Below are 19,312 nucleotides of genomic sequence, written 5' to 3'. Positions count from 1 at the left end.
CCGACCCGTCTTAGTATAGCTGAGGTATCTGGTCATGACAGACACTATGATGGTATTGCTTTCTATTCCCTCGGGAGTAACATAACCTCGCTCAATGTCAAGACCAACTCCAACAAAACTTGCAACACCATCTTACACAGACCAACTGCTCGAACACGAGCCCAAAAAGGAATGCTCACAAGTCGGTTCTGCCTAATCCAGCCTTGTACGCCGATAGGGCTCGCTCACGACATCCCTTATGTTCAACCATGGGCTCGGGATACCCTGCCTTCTTCGCCTGAGCGCCCGCACCGCGGTCATAGGGAGCATGGATCGCCTTGCCCTTGATGCCCTTGAGCTCAGGCACCCACTTGCGGATGTAGTCTCCGTCTGCATCGAATTTCTCGCTCTGGAGGAGTGGGTTGAAAATACGGAAGTAGGGCTGGGGATCTACGCCCACGCTGGCAGAGAAACCCCAGCCGCCATTGTTCGAAGCAAAGTCGCCATCAATAAGGGTTTCCATAAACACTCGTTCCCCCATGCGCCAGTCGATGAGAAGATCCTTTGCGAGGAAGCAGGCGACGATCATGCGACATCGGTTATGCATCCAGCCCATATGGGCCATCTGGCGCATCGCCGCGTCGACAATGGGAAATCCAGTCCTGCCCTCTTTCCAGGCTTTGAATTCGTCCATATCGTAGGACCATTCGATGTTTGCGTACTCGGGCTTGAAAGGCTTGTTCATGCTAGGTAGGACTTGTTAGTGATCAAGGCTCAAATTTTGTGGACGGAAGGGGAACGTTGTCCGACATACCAGACATATGGCCAATTGACCAAGACGTGCTTGTAGAAGTCTCGCCAAGCCACCTCGCTGATCCATACCCGAATTCCCTCGTTGCCCGCATCCAGCTTCTTGGTCTTGTTGCGATCCCGAGCGTACCGCACGCATGTTCTCGAACTGATGGTCCCACTGGCAAGATGCACTGACAAGTTGGAGGTCCCGGCGTCGTGAGGGATGTTGCGTTTGTTGTGATACTGGCCGACCTTTTCCTCGCAGAACTTCTCCAGACGGCTTCGTGCCTCATGTTCGCCTGCCGGGAAGAAGGCACGGAAGCGCTTCTTCTGGTCGTCGTCGAGCTTCCGGTCCACAATCTCCTCCGGAATCTCCGTTTCAAACAGCTTGCTGTACTTCTCCCTTGCGCTGGATGGGTTCTTCGCGGGCGGATCGTATAGCTCCAAGAGGTCCAAGTTCTCGTGGACGTGCCGGACCCAGGCCCGGAACCAGGGTGAATAAACGGCGTACTGTTTGCCCGCCCCGCTGGTCAGAAGTCCGGGAGGGACGACGCACGTATCGTGCAGCACCTCGTACGAGAGGCCCTTGTCGGCAAACATGTGGACCATCTTCCCCTCCCGGCGAAGCTCGTCCACCTCGTACTCCATATTGGCAAACAAGTGGCTGGCCTCCCATTGATCCATGAGCTCAGCGATTCGTTCGGGAATCCTTTTGCGTTTCTCAACGGTCTCGACATAGAGCGGGATGTCAAGCTTGGCGAGGTCCTCCCTCAGAACATGCAGGGTCCTGAGCATGAAGTCGACGCGGATGGGGGCCGTTAGATGCGCTTCATAGTCCTGGGGGCTGACAATGAACATGGCGATCAGTGGGACCCTCGCCTCCTTGGCCTTCGCGCTCGCTAGAGACAGCGATCTGTTGTCTGTTGTCCGGAGATCCATCTTGAACCAATGGACGACGGCGTTCTTTGTCTTGACTGCCTTCCTCGTTTTGGATGTCTGCTCCAGCGCGGATGTGAGCTCCTCGATTGGCCTGGGAAGCTCGTTCTCGTTGTAGGCGCGTGCTCGGTCGTTGCTCATCTCGTGTGGGTAGAACTTGCGCAGGACGATCCCATGCTTCTCAGCGTCTTCGTAGAACGGGTGTGGCTTGCGCAAGGGATCCCCTCCGTTTTGCTCGGTCTTGGTTCTCTTCCTCCCAGAGTCACTGGACTCCGCAGCCGGCGCCGCCTTACGCTTCTGCTTGGGCGGCATCGTGGTGATGTAGCGAGTATGAGGATGAGAGTTCGCTACTATGAGGTTACTCGAGCTCGGCTGTCGAGTGCTGCAAAGCAGGCGAGACTTGTAGAGTGGAGGAAAGCTAGAGGCGGGATTCGAGGTGAAGCGCGAGGTAAAGGGAGAAACGGCAGTAGTAGCAATCGCAGCACGAATGTAAGAAGTAGCTAAAGGTGGAAGCGCGTTGCTGGGGAGCAAGACGCGACAGACGAGCATATGGTGACGGAAATTGTGGTCTTTCGAGTCAAAAGACTGAATCTGAATTGATTTGATTGATTATTGCATGGTTCTAACTTTCGTCTGGCCCCTCCCATCAAGCTCTTCAGCCTGTGAGAAAGGGGAAATGGACGGGATCCAGCTGGAGAAAGGTCCACGATCGGCGCGATGTGTTGTGCGTCATCATGTTCCTGAAATCGGGAGATCTGGACGTGCATCAGCTCTAGCGTGCCATCCCAGCTCCCAAGGCCCTGGTTTAGCGGGGCCCCGCCCGATTGGCGAATCTGACTGGCTCTCGGGAACCGCCCGTGCGGCTCAAGGTGAGGGATCCGAACTAGTGCTCGGTGAGCTGGATCGGTCTCGGTAGATCTCGGTGTGCGGAGGATACCTCGGATACGGGGAACAGTGCCCGGAGATCAGCCGGACCCACGCAGCAACTGCGCGTCACATGGCGATAAGAGCTCGCGCCCGTAACCTGGAAGGCAAGGTCCCCGATAAGCCTTGAGCCTTCTTTCCTGTTGTCGCAAGGCAGCTCGCGACGACAAGATCGCCACAACTTACGACCTTCACGACAAAGACAGCATTCTACCTAACAACAGAACCGTTGTCGCCGATCCCCCAATCCCTCAACGACAGCAAACATGGACCCGGGCCGCAGAGCCATGCTCTCTGGGCGCAGATCACCCAGCCGCAGAGATCGCGAAAGAGACAGAGACATAGCCTCTCCACGACGCGACCCGAATAATCGCATCACCAAACCATCGAACCCTCCCCCTTCTTCGAGGCCACGTCAGAACAACAATTCGAGCTATATGACGCAGGACGAGCAGTCTAGACAGTTTGTCGCTGATGAGGACAAGTTCGTTTTGAAACAAGCCAAGAAGAAGGCTGATATTCGAGTTCGGGAAGACCGAGCCAAGCCTATTGATCTCCTGGCCTTCAATCTGCGCTTCATCGACGACGACCGGGACGTCTTCGACGACGACGATGCCGACTTGCACCTCAATGTGGCCTCTCCCGAGGAGGTCCTGCAGGGGCTCGACGAATCACAGCTACGAGACCTGGATTCTGACATCACGTCCTACCACACCCTCGAGCAAAACGACCGCAACCGCGACTACTGGAAGTCGTTGCAAACTATCTGTGCCGACAGGCGGCAGAAGCTGAAACCACAAGGTCCAGACGCTCGGGTTGTGAGCACAGTATCCGAAGATGTCGACAAGATCCTGCGCCCCAAGACGTACGAGCAGCTTGAGGCACTCGAATCACAGATCAAGGCAAAGCTCCGCTCCAACGACGATATCGATGTCGACTATTGGGAGCAGCTTCTCCGCAGTCTGCTGGTGTGGAAGGCTAAGGCCAAGCTGAGAAAGGTGTCCGAAGCAATCAACGACAGCAAAGCCGCACTGCTCAAGCTGCAGGATCCGGAAAAGGCAAAGGCACTAGGCGGCCACAACCAGCCCAATCATGCCGATTCTATTTCGGGCCCTGCAGCAGTCAGGAACCTGTCATCTGAGCCAAGCAGGACAGAAACAAAGACGGTACCTGTTTCAAGTGCGCCCCCAGGAACAGCTCGATTTGCTCAGACGGGCAACGAAGACTTTTCCCAAGCTACCAAAGCTCTATACGACCGTGAGGTCGCGCGTGGCATAGGTGAAGACGAAGAGATTTTCACGGCAGAAGAGACCGTTGCAAGTGGTTCGAAACCTCAATGGGCTGATAAGCATCGGCCACGAAAGCCGAGATACTTCAATCGCGTCCAGATGGGCTACGAATGGAACAAATACAACCAGACACATTACGACCACGACAACCCGCCCCCAAAGGTTGTCCAGGGCTACAAGTTCAACATCTTCTATCCCGAACTCATTGACAAGACCAAGGCGCCCACTTTCAAAATCATTCGAGAACACGGTAGAAAAAGGGGAGAGTCTTTTGCCGCAGCAGGGGAGGAAGATACATGCCTCATCCGATTCATCGCAGGCCCCCCATACGAAGACATTGCCTTCAGAATCGTGGACCGCGAGTGGGATTACAGTGCGAAGAAGGATCGCGGCTTCAAAAGTTCCTTCGATAAGGTATGTTTTGTGGCGTTTTCTACACCGTCTTCACGTGGCCCTTTTTGTCTGCATCTTGTCTTGTTTCTCTCTCCCTTCTCATAGCGCTCGTGGCGGAGTCGACGCGGTGCATATGCACGGAGAGCACAAGAATCACTCAAGGGGGGGAGAACTGCAAAGAGTTACGCCCGCACAACTGTGCCCCTTACCCTTCTCTCTTTTCCTCGTTTCCCCAATCTGCCATCATGTCGAAGGAACCGACCCTCCATGAGGCCTTTCTCCAATGCCGAGACAGGCGGTCCACGAGGAGACGAGGGGAAGACAGCCTTCGCTTTCCGCCAGACCACCGACTCCGCTATTCTCCCCCTTGCCCAACCGCCTACACGCGCGCCTCTGAACATATTCTCCTGTTTTTCTGTCATATTACTTGTCACCGGCCACCCTTGTCATGGCGTTGAGCTAATCTTATACTCCCTGCAGGGTATCCTGCAACTGCACTTTCAATTCAAAAAGGTAAGGAACAAGTCCCACTCCCACGTTTGATTCTCTCTGATTGCAACCATACTGACATGATGCCCCCCTTCCGCAGATCTACTACCGGAAGTAATTACCCCCAGAATCGGGCTGGTGTTGGAAAGGAGGCTCGCTCGTATTGTCACGATGCATCTACGATGTCACGATGTGACAGAATCAACCGGTCGGGCGGATACATCGGGACAACGTTTGGTGTTGGGAGGTTGTTTTGTTTTTGGCCTGGCCAGAGGTCAGGACAGATCTGTATCTGCTCTCCATCTTCAGATCCCGTTCGCCTCATCTTCTCCCGCTCGCTCGCTCGCCGGCCGCTCTCACTTTCGCTGGTACCACGTACATCTCTCTCCTCTTTCTTCTCCTCTACCGTTCGGATCATACACCCGCCGACGACCGCAACAGACCGCCGCTGGCCGCGGGCCGACCTCCTGGGAAGACAAGAGAATGACGCACAATCACACAGGCGACCATAGCTCTCGTCTGCAACTAATCAATTACCTCCTTTCCATCTTCTCGTGCAACTGTTGGTAGTTGGTACCAGGGCACCAAGGCATCAAGGCACCGGACGGGGCGCCAGGGCAACCCTTTTCGGACTCTTGCTGTACCTTTACTTGGAATAGCTGCCTGGCCCCCACGACGCTAAGTGCTGCCGGCCCCGGACGACTGACATGATTCTAAGCAGACTTGTATGAAGCTATCCTGACCAGAGTCCGAGTACAATGGCTGCAGCTACTTGCTGATCTCCACGCCACCGCAGAGGAATCCACCCACCACCCTGCCACGCCTACCCTCTCATCTCTGGGCTGGCGATCCAACCCCTTCACCGTCTTGGCCGTTCGTTGGGCGTTGTCGGTGGACGGCGGGGTACTATGACGAGCAGCAGAGTCCCTAGGTACTACTGACCTGGAACGATCGGTCTTCCCCGTGATGCACAGATGTAGAGGCAAAGAAACCCGAAACACCACTCTTGAGCAAGCGGTCACATTTCGGCATAGGCGGGATTGAATCTCCACCTTGACTACATGATTTCCCTGTTCTAAATCCGTGTCGACAACGTTGAGCCTTAGGGAGCACCATAGACTTTCTAGAATTCGAAAATGATCTACGTGCCCGCGGGCTGGCATCGAGAGACCCATCTCCCGCCTGCCTTGCAACTCTTTTACACTGGTACAGGCCAGGAATGTGAGGCAGCGCTCGTGGCGACGGCAGCGGGTGATTGGTCTTCTCGCCAAAGTCGATGCACGCGGCCGGTGTACCTGCTGCTGGTCTCCGAAGAGCTGTTGTTCTGCCCCAGATGCCTCCTCTCAGCTCGATGATTGACTGGTTGATTGTCAAGCTGGCTGGCGGGCCTTACTCCAACCACGAGAATGACAGGCGTACATAGTCTGTACATCTCTTGTCGAGCTGTACCTGGTACAATATGCCCCGCCACGACCTGCTACCCACATCGGCCTGGCTGTGGATGTGTGCAACAATCTCTCATGCTCTCTCGTCTCGTCTCGCTATCTCGCCTGGTGTCGAGGTAGCCTCAGGCTTAGAGCGTGTACCATGCCAGCATCCTGCCGTTGACCTTCCACACTCCCCCCTCTCTCCATCCGCGTCCTGTATGGGGCGATGGACCTGGACTGTCATGGCCGCCATGGCCGTCCCGTGCGGTCACTGGGGCAGAGTTCCGCTCCTGCTATCAAACCATGGTTGCACGCAGACGACCTGGATCATGGGTCGACGGCTCTTAACGAATGGGCACCAGGTCGGTGGCGTTGTTAGTTCCAACGGCTTTTGCTCTACCTTCGGGGTAGAGACCACATGGAGACGAGGGAGAAGAGAGAAAGGTAATCCGAAGAAAGAAACGCCCTTGGAGGCTCCCCGTACCGCCCAGTCCAGCCCCAGCCGTCGTCTACTCCTCACACCTTTTCTTTGGCCAACAGAGCATCCGTCAGTTCAGACGTAGTAACCTGGTCCCTTCATGAGGATGCAAAAGGGGACGCCATTTGCGACATTCCTTCAATCAGCATTTCAGAATAGAAATTCCATGATCCTGGTCGACTCTTGCACTTGCCCCGGACGGAGCTGATGGCAGAAGCCACATCCAAGCCTCCATCTGTTTCCGTTTGCGTCCGGTCATGGAGAATAGAGGCTGCAACGGATCTGTGCATGCAGCAGAGAGGTTGCCGCAGACGTGGATGGACACCTCCATCTAGTTGACACACGCACATAGGCAAAGACAGAGATGGACACGCAGGCGGCAGAGAGAGAGAAAAAGAGAGTAAAGGAGACTGGAGGGCGCGCAGACCAGCAATCGCGCATACAGAAGAACATCAGACAGACGCATATACGCACACAAGCATATACACAACAAGCAGACAGGCACACACATACATACCTACACACACGCACACACACACACACACACACACACACACACACGCACACACGCACACATGGCGCCGCCGCGGCTGCGGGAAGACACCGCTAAAACAAGGGCCAAGCAATGAGCTGGCACATGTTGCCCTCTCTCATTCTCACTCACTCACTTCCTCTCTCTCTCTCTCTCACTCTCCCCCGATATCCACATGGCCAATGTTACGCTGACCCCCCTGCAACCTTACCCCGGTCCTGCGCCTCTCTGGCTGGCTCATCCAAGATCCTGTACGTATCTTCTTGTACGTACTCAAGAAGACCAAATTGGGCGACATACGTCTGTCTGTTCCTTGCACTACCTTCACAACGCTCTACTACCAACATGGGAACTTCTGGAAGATAGGACGGGCCTCTCTCTCTCTCTTGTTAAATCACAACGGGGTCAACCCCTTGCTGAGGGCACCTTCAACAGACATCAGTGCTTTTTCGTTCTTGAACCAACATCGTTAAAGTCGCCTCATTAATAACCTCTCGTGTCTCCTCTCATTTTCTCGAGACGCCTTCCTGAGACGGTCTTTATTCAATATCAAGCTCAACATTATTAACCTGTTGTCTCACCTCGATCATTGTTAAACTTCGACTCCTCCATCCCCCCACTCTTCTCCCTTCATCTTTACAACATCACCTTCAAGTGGTGTCTGTGACATCTTGATCTCTCCCTCGTTTTGAAACCTCTTTCCGCGCAAACTTCTTCCCAACTTGTTTCAGGCAGCGTTACCTGATTCCCATCCTCCTCCTCCACACCCACTCAGTCACACTGTTCACCGCATCATGACGGCAAAGAACTCACCTCAACACAACATGCGCGCTACCCTGACCCATCAACAACAGAACAATAACACACAGTCTTCAACGGCCTTGGCCGTCAGGACGGGCATGGTGGAAACATACAACACCATGGCCCCCGAACAGCAACCACAACAACAACAACTTCAGCAACGATCTTTCACCGTCCAAGATCCTCAACCATACTACACACAGCTCTCCGCCGTTGGCCAACACCAATATCCATCGCCAGTCATGAACCAGACTACCTGGTCCTCGCCACAGTCCATATCTACAGATGAATTTGACAACTATTCATACCGCGGCCAGGGAGTCCTGTCGGCATACAACCCAGCCTCTCTCTCACCGAGAAGCTGGCCCTCATCAAACCAGACTCCCCCGCCAGTGCAAGCCTCTCAGTACGAGTTGCCCATTCGTTCTCAGGAACCAGCCTTTGGGCTTGCCAACGACCACTTGACAATGTCGCCAGAGACTTTGCGCGGAACAGATTTGAACGTCTCCCTTCACTACAGTAACGGCGGCTACCCTCATGGCTTTGAGCAGCGCCATTTCGATCCTGAACCCTTGCAGCGAACCCTGGACAGCGATAGAGTTCACTACGCATCGTCGCCTGGTACCGACGCTCCTGGATCACCCTACGGCGGCTCTCCGACCTCGTTCCACGTTGGCGACTTGCCCGATGCCATCCCGGATCTCGCTGGCCAGAGCCCTCCTGCCAAGGCCAACCCCCAGCCAGATGCTGCCAACAACAACGGCGAGGGCCCGCCTTACGCCAAACTCATCCACAGAGCCCTCAAGAACGCACCAGACCACTCTATGACTCTGCAAGAGCTCTACAAGTGGTTCAGAGACAACACCAACAAGCCTCAGAGGACCGAGAAGAACGGGTGGCAGAACAGCATCCGCCACAACCTCAGCATGAACGACGTAAGTATCTTGCCTGTTCGCTCGCCCCACGTTACTCAAGTAGGATCATCATCTTACCCAGGAAGGCCCCATGCATGTTATGCTTGGATTCCACCCCCTGGCTAGTGAAGCATTTGCGTCTTGCATAACCCTAAACGACGAGCCTCTCTTTGTCCCCCACCTGAGCATAATGATCCTGTTCGCTAACACGGCAAATCTCATCTAGGCGTTCCAGAGAAGAGAGAAAGAGATTTTCACGCAACCAGACGGCCACACGTCTAACGAAAAGCGTGTGTCTGAGTGGTACCTCAACCCCAAGTACCTTGATGACATCCTGCCGACCACGCATTTCCGCGATGGCAACCGCGGCGGCACCTCGCGCAGTCTCCTTGGTCGCCGTGCCTGCAACGCCGCCGCTGCCAACGCCAACGCGCTCGGCGGCGGGCCCATGGGAATGGGAAGACGCAACAGCCCTCCCCGCTCTTCCACCATCACGCACTACCCGAACCCCGACTATCCCAACCGCTCCATGCCCGGCCGCGCCATGTCTGGACGCCGTGGAGGCCGGGCCACGACAAACTCCCGCAACGCAAGGCGCCAGCGATCCCAGACCGGGTCCATGAGCCCTGTCATGGCCTCGCAGCATCACCACCAGCACCACCACCATCAGCAGCAGCTCCCTCCTCACATGCAGATGCACGAGGAGATGATGAGACGGAGCCAGGTGGCCAACGAGCAGTGCTTCCAGCAACAGCAGCAGCGCGAGATCCAAGCTCGTGGCGGTCCTCTCAACCTCAGCCCCGTTTCTCCCGCAGGGACCGTCATCGTTGGCAGTGCGCCCGGCGGCGGCAACATTACGACTCCCACCAGCGCTCCGGGCTCATTCATGGCCGCGGCCCAGCCCTACCAGTTCCAGGGCTATGCTATGGCTGATGTCTCTGGAGTGTACAGCCCTTCGACACCCACTGACGGTGCCATCTACGGATGGGGCTCCAATGCCCAGTTGTGAGCACTGTTCCCATGTCACATCTCATGATTTGGGACGGGTTGGTGCGGCTGGTTTGGTGTGGCTCTTGTGGCGTGTGCTTCGTCTCTGGGGCGGTCTGTAACTGTTTCTTTCCTCTGTCTAGTTACTGTTCACAGCGGCGTTTACCGGGGGTAACGATTGTTTCCCCCTCCCTCTACCAGAAGCGTAGAGGGAGTTGGGTGGTCATGGGTGGGTGGCTTTCTTTCCCGCTTTTCCGCCTTTTAGGGCGATGATGTATTATTTTACGGCGGGTTGGACGGTCGCGGGAAGTCAAAAAAAAAAAAAAAAAGTCTTCCGCCTCTTGGTGTCAAGGGTCAGAAGAGGGCAACAAAAAAAGATATGAAGATCAGTTCCCAAGAGGAATAGAGCTTCCAGTTGTTTCGTTACCCCATCATAGCCTCTTCCGTGCCCTCTCACGGTCTCGATTTGGTCTGTTTACGCCTATCTCCATCTCTCACAACTACTATCGGTTTTCCTGTTGGGACGGGAAATCAACGAGGTCTCGCGGCGGAGTATTCCGTCTGGTTGGACGGGACATCACGAGAGCGGTCCGGCTATCTTGTCTAGCTGTTCTCGGGGGCCCTGGCCCTGGCCCCGGTCGCTTCTTTCTCTCTCTCTCTGTCTGTCTGTCCCCCCACCCCTGCTCTCTCCTACGTCTTTTCTTCCCGCCAAGATCTGGCGCTCCGGGGACATGTTCGGATGAGGGTCGACGACGCATATCGGGGGCAGAGAAAAGGTCCAACCCAGGGGACAGAGATCTGTGTCTTGCAATCCGCTCGACGATGAGATGGGGGGGCAGGACATGGGTGCTTGAGGCGTGGGCGGTGGAGAACAATCCTCTCGAAGCTGTCTCTCTCTCTCTCTCCTCCCAACACCTACCACACCCACCACACCTGGCAGCATACACATACACACAGACACAAGGACGCACCCCCTCTCACACCGAATTTCCATACGCCCACGCCCCCCTCATCCTGCTCGGATTTGAAGGGTACAGTGCCCGTCTTTGACACCTGCAGGGTTCGAGACTCGTTGGTGCTCTTCACTACTACCATTCTTTCTTTTCTTCCCTCTCACTATCTTTTCGGTGTCCTGCCAGGTGTGTGTGCGGTGACAGGCAGTGGTGGTGCGGCGGCGCGGAGCGTCTTGCGTGTTGTAGGCTAGCTTCCCTCTCTGTTAGAAGCAGTAGCCGCGAACCCAGTTGAGAGGGCAGAAAAAAGCAATTCTGAACATGTGGTCAGGATCAGGGTGCGAGCGAGAGAAGGGGGAATGCGACGAGACGAGAGGCAACAGAACGCGAGAGAGAGGAGGAGGGAAGAGAAGAGAGTGGCGAATGTCTGCCTACCCATTTTGCAACTCCCGCTTGTCTCTTTTCTTTTTTCCTCTCTCTCGACTGGTTTGGGTTCCACTTTTCGCTTTCATTACCTTTACGGCACAGGGCAGGACAGGATGGGACAGGACAGGATGGGACAGGACACACAGCAACACGATATGAAGGCATATGGAACTAGGGAACAACAAGGATATCCGGGAAACGATCAAGTTTTTTGTTTTACTTGCACTTTTTACTCGCGCTCTTCTTTTCTTGTCACTTTTTTCCTTTCACATTCACGAACCGAGGCGGCATCGATGCAAAAAGAATATCAACCAACATCTCACGACAACGAAACACAATCATCTTTACCTTGGGCCAGGCAAATCGTCGACGAAAAAAAAAACATTAACATCCTATCAAGCAAGTTAACATCATCATCGATATCATCATTATGATCATAGAAGCGCGTGCAGCCGCTGCTGCAAAATACCCCCCATGTTTCGTCAATACCAAAGTAGTTTGTTTCCCTTTTACAGTTTTCTGAGTTTTTGTTTTACGGTTCGGAACTAGTTTGTTTGGTTTTTTTGGTTTTTTTTACTCTTATTAGTCTTTATGCCAGTTTTGCATTTACCTCGAGATAGGGTTTCGCAAGCATAATAGCTTGATGAGTCAGTATGAATTGTTCAGGGTGGACAGTGTCTTGATATCTAGAAGGGACAAGAAAATTAATGTAGTTTGTGGCTTTATGATCTGAATTATGAGTATCATGATTATCTTCCTCAGAAGAAGTGCAATAAACCGTCTTCTTTCCTATTCTGGTAATAGAAATCCCTTATGACGAAGAGTGGTGATGATGGACGCATGCGTTCATAGTAATGCTAAAGGGATCTTCTCTGCTTGAGTCTCCAGTCTGTCGGGCATTTCCCTGTTGCATCCAAGATTCCAAACCCGCATGTCAAGCGAAACTCTCACACTCCCTTTCCCCCAACTCCCTCCCTCCATCCATCCATCATTCTCATTCCCCTACTTTCGTGCCGTCTCATCTCAATTGGGGATGTTTAATTTACCAGTTCATCGGAAAAGAAAAAGAAAAAAAGGCAAAAAAAAAATCCCAAGGCTCCAAGTTGCCTTGGGAGCCTCGAGAACAGAGAGCAAAGCCCTCGAAGGCCAGCATTAGGCGGCCGCTCACAATTCACACCTGGTCTTTCTCTCACACCCCCCTCCTTGGCTCCGGCACCCTGGTCACCTCACCAATGAAAGTGGAGCTATGGGCAGCGAACAAGGGGGGTGGTTTCGAGAAAATCTGCCCGTGTGGGACCTCGTTTGGGGGTGGTGCGTGGATAGAGATAGACTTTCGGGGAGCAGGACGGTAGCGGACGGACGATCGATCAAGCGACTTTGCTTGTTCCTTGCTTCATCTCTGGTTATTGGTCACTCTGGTCCTTGAGAGAAGCGCACGGACGATGGGTGATCGTACGTAGAAAGATAGCCAGGGGTGAGGTTCAAGAGGGTGGTGGTGACTGGCCCGTCACTGGTCGACTTGTATGTGCAGATGGCGGCTGGAGGTAAGAGGAAGAAAGGTCGACCAGGGTCGGGGGAAGGGTAGATCGTTGTTCGTCGAGGACAGGAACAAAGAGAATGTGTCCGCAGACAGCGTACAGAAACTGACAGCGTACAGACTTATACGGAAGCGTGTGTCATCTCCCGTCTCTGTGACTGGGCAGGCCAACTTGCGGGGGCGTGGAAGGTATCCATCCGTAGGTAGGTACAGTCCTGTGTACGTCTAGAGGAACCAGGGGAGGTAAATTGCTGGTGAGGGCGTGGGCCAGGTGGCCTGCACAGGGCCAGAGGAAGATCATTCAAGGGGACAATGTGTAGCAAAGTCGATGAATGCCCATGATCAACTCCAGGCTACCAGACGCAGTCGCCCATTGTGGAGTAGAAGATGGCGATGGTAATGCCAGACTTGGGAAAATGCCAACCTGCTAATCGAGACCAAAGTAATCTAGAGTGGGCGGCCAGGTGGAGTTCCAATCTTGGAGGTCGGATGATGAGCCCTCCCGTCAGCCATGGCGTTCAGTCTAGACCCGGATACTTGGTGGGTTCATGAAAGCCTCAATAGAGAAGAGAATAGTCGGACCGTCGGAGGCAGACCGGCGCAGGTAAGGTAAGGTAAAGTAAGGTATGGTAAAGTAAGGTATGGTAAAGTAGGTAAGGTTAGGTGAGCCTGGTAAGTCAAGGAAAGCGTACCCAGCTGCGGGCCCAGTCAGACCTAGCCTTTGAATGAGACGACGGGATCGTCACAAAGCTTCTATTTCCTCCTCATCCCTCGCGCTAGGTTACTCGTCAGCCTTCACCCTCTCTTCTCAGATCCCTGACCCTGATTGGGTGACTGAAGCCTGGCAGGCGGGAAGGCCTCCTCACTCCTCGTACACAGGATTTGAGATGAAGAGATGCCATGGAACGAACGCACCGGGGGCGTGGGCAGTTTGCTACAAAGAACACACCGGGTTTCCTCGAACGTCGTGAGAACGTGGAGAAGAGCAAGCCCCGAGTGTTGGGGATCGCCAGGATGGAGCTTGATGTGCCTGCCGCAGCGCCGCGCCCCATAGCCATGCGTAGCCATGCGGCCGTTGCATTGGATATCTCCTAATCTACTCCTTCGCCCTGTGAGGTTGGTGATTGAAGCCTCGCAGAACGCAGTCTTCATTGCATCAGGGCACGCCAGCACTAGGTGGGCAGACAGCGATCAGGGTAAGCGATGAGACTTGATAGGTCCTGTAGACGACGACAACGACAGTCACCCCGGGTCAGATCGGCCTGGACTACGGGGCGGGCAGGCCTGGCGGCGGAGGAGGCGGCGGCGACAAGGTTCTCGTCCATGCCAGGCTATCAGCGGTGAAAATAGGTAGTGTGGTAGCACACCCCTCTGAGGGGAAAGAGTTCTTCAGGGCCCAACGTCGCGTCAATTAGTCAAATGTCTGCCGCTTTCTTTTTCCTCGTAGCATTGTCAACCCGTCCAGACGTGATTTCCGCATGTCGCATCGCGGGGGTGGAGAGGAGGCCGACGAGAGGATGGCTCCATATTCTCTTTGTCGAGATGAGGGCCACCTCCCATTCACACAGGCCCGTTGGAGAAGCAACTCCGGCAAGACGTCTTCGCTTTCCTCCTTTATCTGCAGCACATCGAGAGAGGAGGAGATGGGTATGATAGACGCTTGAATGTAACAGGACTAGCCGCTCTGCGATCCCGACTTCCGCGAGACCGCGTATAACCCTGCCGGGGATTTTTGCCATGCAGCAATGGCGAATAACTAGCGAACCACTTGTCCTGCCGCGCCATGGATGAACGTCATGCTTGTCCGCAGAGCCTGTCATTGATGGGTGATAAGAGGGTTGTGACTCTCGTCCTTTTCTCTATCATTGGTTACCGAGCCCTCGGGTCGAGACTAGGGACTGATGGGCGTCTTGGTCCTGGTACATGGCCTCCCCCAACCCGGAGTTCTGCTCGTTAATCCCGGGCTTCTGCTCGTTCGAGGTGGATTCGAGGTGGCAGGTGTGACCATGCCAAGGTCCTGGGATGAACAGAAACCATACTAGCATACGGAGTAGTTAGCTAGCCCATGGACCACGGAGCAGGTATTTGGACTCGAGACGAGGGTGCTTGGGTCCCACTGCCCTCTCTTGGTAGACGGTTTGCTCGCACCCTGTTCAAGCACCCTCTTCGTGCCTCTTTTCTAAAGGCTAGGATGCAGATTTGGACTGATCTCGCAGCATCACTTCAGGGATCAGACTCGCAACTGGAACTGAAAGAAGCCATCGTATTCTGCATACGTCCGCAAGGCGGGGGTGCCCTCGTCGGGAGTCGGTATAACTTGAATGGCTTTAAGCCGGGTTTGCGACACTCCTGGTCACTGGTAACGACGACTGACAGAACCCGAGGCCAGCGGCGCAGCGCACAACACGGTATCGTTAGTAAGGTAGTTGTGTCGCAGCGTCAAATTATGTCGCGAAGGCATCTCTGGCTGTGGCCAGATGGGCCCCATCTTTCTTCTACTCGAGGCATCGAGCCAAGAGAACCGGCAAGCCACGAAGCTGGGCGCGAGCTGCTGACTGGTTCCCCGGAAGCCGTACGGCAGGCCGGATTTGTCTTTGCAGGAATATCGAGTGTCGACCCCCTCGAGTGGCTGGTTTGACAAAGGAAATCCGCAGTCGCACGGCCAGACGGCCAACGGTTGAGGGTGCCATGGGTACTTGTCCCGCATTGCTACTCGGACGAGATACCTTGCACAGTAATACCATGTGCCGTTGTTCACGGTCGGCATAACAGCTGAGGCGCAGGACTGGCACCGATGTGAGCTGTGTGAGATTGTGAGTAAAGGGGGGGCCCAGTCCAGTTGTCCAAGATTCCCAAGCAAAAGCCACGCTCAAATTAGATGCCGCTGAGCGATCCAGCTGCTTTGATGTAGGTCCAATGTCTGGGGCACATCTTGTGCCACATGAGATGCAGGCAAAAGGATCGATAGACCGATAAAGCCTTGACTGACCGCCGGTAATTGTTTGCGGCGGCATGCAACAAACCCTAAGGGTAAAATAAGCGTCTGAGATGTTGAAGAGGTTGTTACCGCCCCCCAGTCGGAGTTGATGAGACTCCGCCAACACCGAATGATGGATTGTCTGGAACGTCTGGCTCACCAAGAAGACGCACGTCGTTGAAACAGACTTGCCTTTTCTCTCTTGGGCGTTCCTCTTTCCCCATTCTTTGCGGCGGGGAGACGGGCAAACATCCGATAGATACGATCCACAAATCGTCCACTTTTTAACCTGGAAGTGCCAGGTACAAGTGGGAAATCCTTCTTATCCCCCTCTCCGACCCCTTGCATCCCTCTTTGCGGAAACACTTCGCCGCTTCGGACACCTCCTCCGCTCCATCCAAGAGGCCCGCCCAACGCGACCGCCGTTCACTCGAATGAACCACCCTGGTCTGTCAAGGCTTGGGTCTGGAGTCACCAGGGCGAAAACTGTCACTGGAAACACCCAAGTGGCAACCGCCAACGGCCAACGACAAGTCGCAACTTTTGCCTTCTTTCCAGCTTCCCATGGGTCGAGTCCCAGAGATGAGATATTGGTACGGATATCCGTGCTCTGTCGCTAAACCTCCAGTCCTTGACCCTCGTGTTGGCGTCTCTTCAAAAAAGGCTGAAGAGACAACTAGTCTAGTCCAGGGCCAGTGATGGACAGATCACGCTTGCAAGGTTGGTTCCCTGGGGGTTTGCTTCCAACCAACCCTAACCTAGCATCTTCATAGGTGCGAAATCCCCGCGCCAACGACTTCGAATCTTCGGATAAATGATCGGGGGAGAACCAAAGATGCCAAACGGCACTTGTTGGATGATCGGAAACCACCAGAAGAGCACAATTACGACGAGATTTCATTTCATGAAGGGCTTCTGGGTGCCGATATGATTCGCTCATAGTCGCCCATCCCCCACATGTGCCAAATACTTTCGACTAAAAGGTGGTGTCGACTGGCTGCGTGGTTGACAGATTTGACAGCCGTCCTGCCGGGCGAGCTAGCATGCCGTTTTTTTCTCGCTAGTCCTTCCTCGTCGACAGTTGAGCACCTCCAACGGTTTATCCACTCCCACTGCAAAGACGGTTGCGAGACAGGCAAGTATACCCTGGCTCTCGGGTTCGGTGGGGGGTAGATCCCGCCGGAGGAGCCACGCGTGTCTGTTCTGAACTCGAGTTGTGTTCGTTGGTCCAACAATCCATATGGAGCCCGCAGTACAGATACGGCGGCACAGATACCAACTTGCCAGACCTCTTTGCGTTCAGACATGAGAGGGGGGGGGGGGGTGCTTTCACAAGTCCTGACCTTCAGCTGGATTATCGCACACCACCGTCGCTTGCCGAGGACTTGTTCTACCAAAAGCCGCTCGTCACAAATTTCAAAGTTCGATGGCCGAATTTTATGATAGATCCTGGATCTCTGATTATCGAGATGGCGGTTCTGACGAGTTCCCGGCCGTTTTGTCGCTGTTCTTGCCAAGTACGGACGTAAGCCCATGAATGGTCTGCCACACAGCGTACGGCACTGATCGGTGATGATGAGCTTTTTGGGGGAGCCAGCGCCCAGAAACCGTGTCTGCAATGTTGTCCACCGCCATTTGGCCCTCCCACATATGAACATAGGATACATGCTGTGTGGTATGAGCTTGACGTCAAGTCCTTATTACTTGAAACCCAATGCATCCTAGGAAAGTTGAGATCGCTGGCTTTTGGGTCAGGCAGATGAAGTTGGTAAATCCATGGCTTTCGCCTCAAGAACCCGGACAGTAATTACTAGCCTGTATGCTGCTTCCCGGTTGACAGGCTGAAGTGCAACCTTAAGGAACATGTATACAGCGCATGTTATGCTTCATTGCGTCGCACAACGGCACGGGATCGACATCCTCGAAGGAAAGCCGCAGTCCCCTTGGCCCATATCTATGGCTGCGGTCGAGTTCCTGTGCCGCGTGCGGCCCTTTTCTAGGATCTGTGTTTGAATGCTTCATCTTCCCGTCTGATGCGTAGGCCGCGCTGGTGAGCATCGTCAACCGACAGCATGTAGAGCAAGCTACTCAAACACCCGACGGTCGGCTTGCGTTGTCAGGTATGCTTGAAAAGCCTGGAGAGGTCCTCTGATGTCAGTCCGGACCGCAACAATTGATGCAGCATAATGTAGCAGTCCGTAAATCTGAGTTCTGATTCTCGTCGAGAAAGAAGCATCGTCTCAACGAAAATCCAATCCCTCATGATTGTCGAGCGCACTCATGGCATGGAAATGCTGGCGGTGCCGAACGACCACATCGAGTTTTCTCTGTTCAACATCGTCTTCACAGCCTTTTGAACGAGTTTATGCCTCCAAAGTCTATGCGGATACACTTCATTTGACCTTTCGATGACAATCCGTCGTATCCTCAGTTCGCCATTCCGAGCCGTACTCCAGTGATTGATGCCACCGAGGTGCTTTCTTTTCCCGAGCGAAGATCCTGCGACTGGAATGATGCGCGCGTATCGATCTGCACCAATCATTAAGTGATTTCCCAGTGAACTTCCGCCATCGCGAAGCTGCAGACGAGCGTAGGCCGGCTGAGAACGGCCGTTTGAGCTTGGGTTTGGCTGGCAAAATCAAATGTTCCCCAAGCGATGACTTTGCCTTCGGCCGTTAAGCTCGAATGCCGGAAAAGAAAAAATCGCACGCGGGTCGACGACAAGTCGTTGAATTATAACGTACGTAAAGATAGCCCCGATCAGCCCTTGGGTTGTAACAGAAGCTGACGTGTGGGTTCGCTAAAGCAGTCACCCACTCACGACGACAGGTGTCCCGTCTTCTTACGTGCGATCTTACGTGCGAAAGAACACAACGTGGTGCTTATAGAGGTCCTGCCCGGTCGACGGGACGAGCCACCGGGGCATCATTCCGATGCAGCATCGGCATGGTGGTGATGCATCTGCCCCGTTGAAACTTGAGGCGTCCAAGGAGTAGTCATCGCAGCCGCTTCTGCAAAAATGCGGACGTAAACTGCCAAGCTTCATTGCAGAAATCTTTAAGCCTTGTCGCTACATGTTACATCGTCAAACGTATGAAAAAGAAACTTGGCCTGCGATGCTGCAAGGTCGCATCGCGGGCCGCCGCCTCGGGCAGATGGTCGGAACGCAGATCGTGCACCGTCCCTTGACCGGTCTCATCTGTGAGAAATGCATCAAAGCGAATGGCTTTCTTTGGTATGCTATCGTATACAAGGTTTTACGTCTCGTTGAATACAGGATCAATGGTCCATAGCCGCGGACGTGTCACTGTAGCCGACAGACGGGATAGGCGAGCGCTTCTCTGTACTTCGTCTTACGACGAATCTCTGCTCCCGCTGATGGGCCGAGCCATCGAGATGCGCGAGAGATTTCCCGAGAATGCGCGCGGTTTGTCAAACTGAGTGAACAGTGTCGCACAGTCCCACGTCTAACAAGGCGGAG

The 19,312-nt window shown here is 54.3% G+C and overlaps 3 protein-coding genes across 3 annotated transcripts; 2 read left to right on the top strand and 1 right to left on the bottom strand.

The window, feature by feature from the left end:
* Window positions 1–175: 175 nt before the first annotated feature.
* Window positions 176–2,256, bottom strand: PHR1 (DNA photolyase phr1; the record flags this gene model as incomplete). Its single annotated transcript, XM_053193136.2, has 2 exons — window positions 176–725; window positions 794–2,256. The coding sequence occupies 2 exons, from the start codon at window positions 2,254–2,256 to the stop codon at window positions 176–178; spliced, it is 2,013 nt and encodes a 670-aa protein (XP_053049254.2).
* Window positions 2,257–2,897: 641 nt separating this feature from the next.
* On the top strand, window positions 2,898–4,920 carry N0V96_000876 (uncharacterized protein; the record flags this gene model as incomplete). Its single annotated transcript, XM_053193137.2, has 3 exons — window positions 2,898–4,334; window positions 4,794–4,826; window positions 4,903–4,920. The coding sequence occupies 3 exons, from the start codon at window positions 2,898–2,900 to the stop codon at window positions 4,918–4,920; spliced, it is 1,488 nt and encodes a 495-aa protein (XP_053049255.2).
* A 3,143-nt stretch (window positions 4,921–8,063) lies between these two features.
* Window positions 8,064–9,963, top strand: N0V96_000875 (uncharacterized protein; the record flags this gene model as incomplete). Its single annotated transcript, XM_053193138.2, has 2 exons — window positions 8,064–8,975; window positions 9,181–9,963. 2 exons carry the CDS (start codon window positions 8,064–8,066, stop codon window positions 9,961–9,963), a joined length of 1,695 nt encoding a protein of 564 aa, XP_053049256.2.
* Window positions 9,964–19,312: the final 9,349 nt, after the last annotated feature.

This window comes from Colletotrichum fioriniae (genome assembly GCF_027942845.1).
Source record: "Colletotrichum fioriniae strain IMI 355084 chromosome Unknown scaffold_1, whole genome shotgun sequence".
Taxonomy (NCBI): domain Eukaryota; kingdom Fungi; phylum Ascomycota; class Sordariomycetes; order Glomerellales; family Glomerellaceae; genus Colletotrichum; species Colletotrichum fioriniae.
Note: the sequence above shows the minus strand (reverse complement) of the source record. Positions and strands in the feature narration are given on the sequence as shown.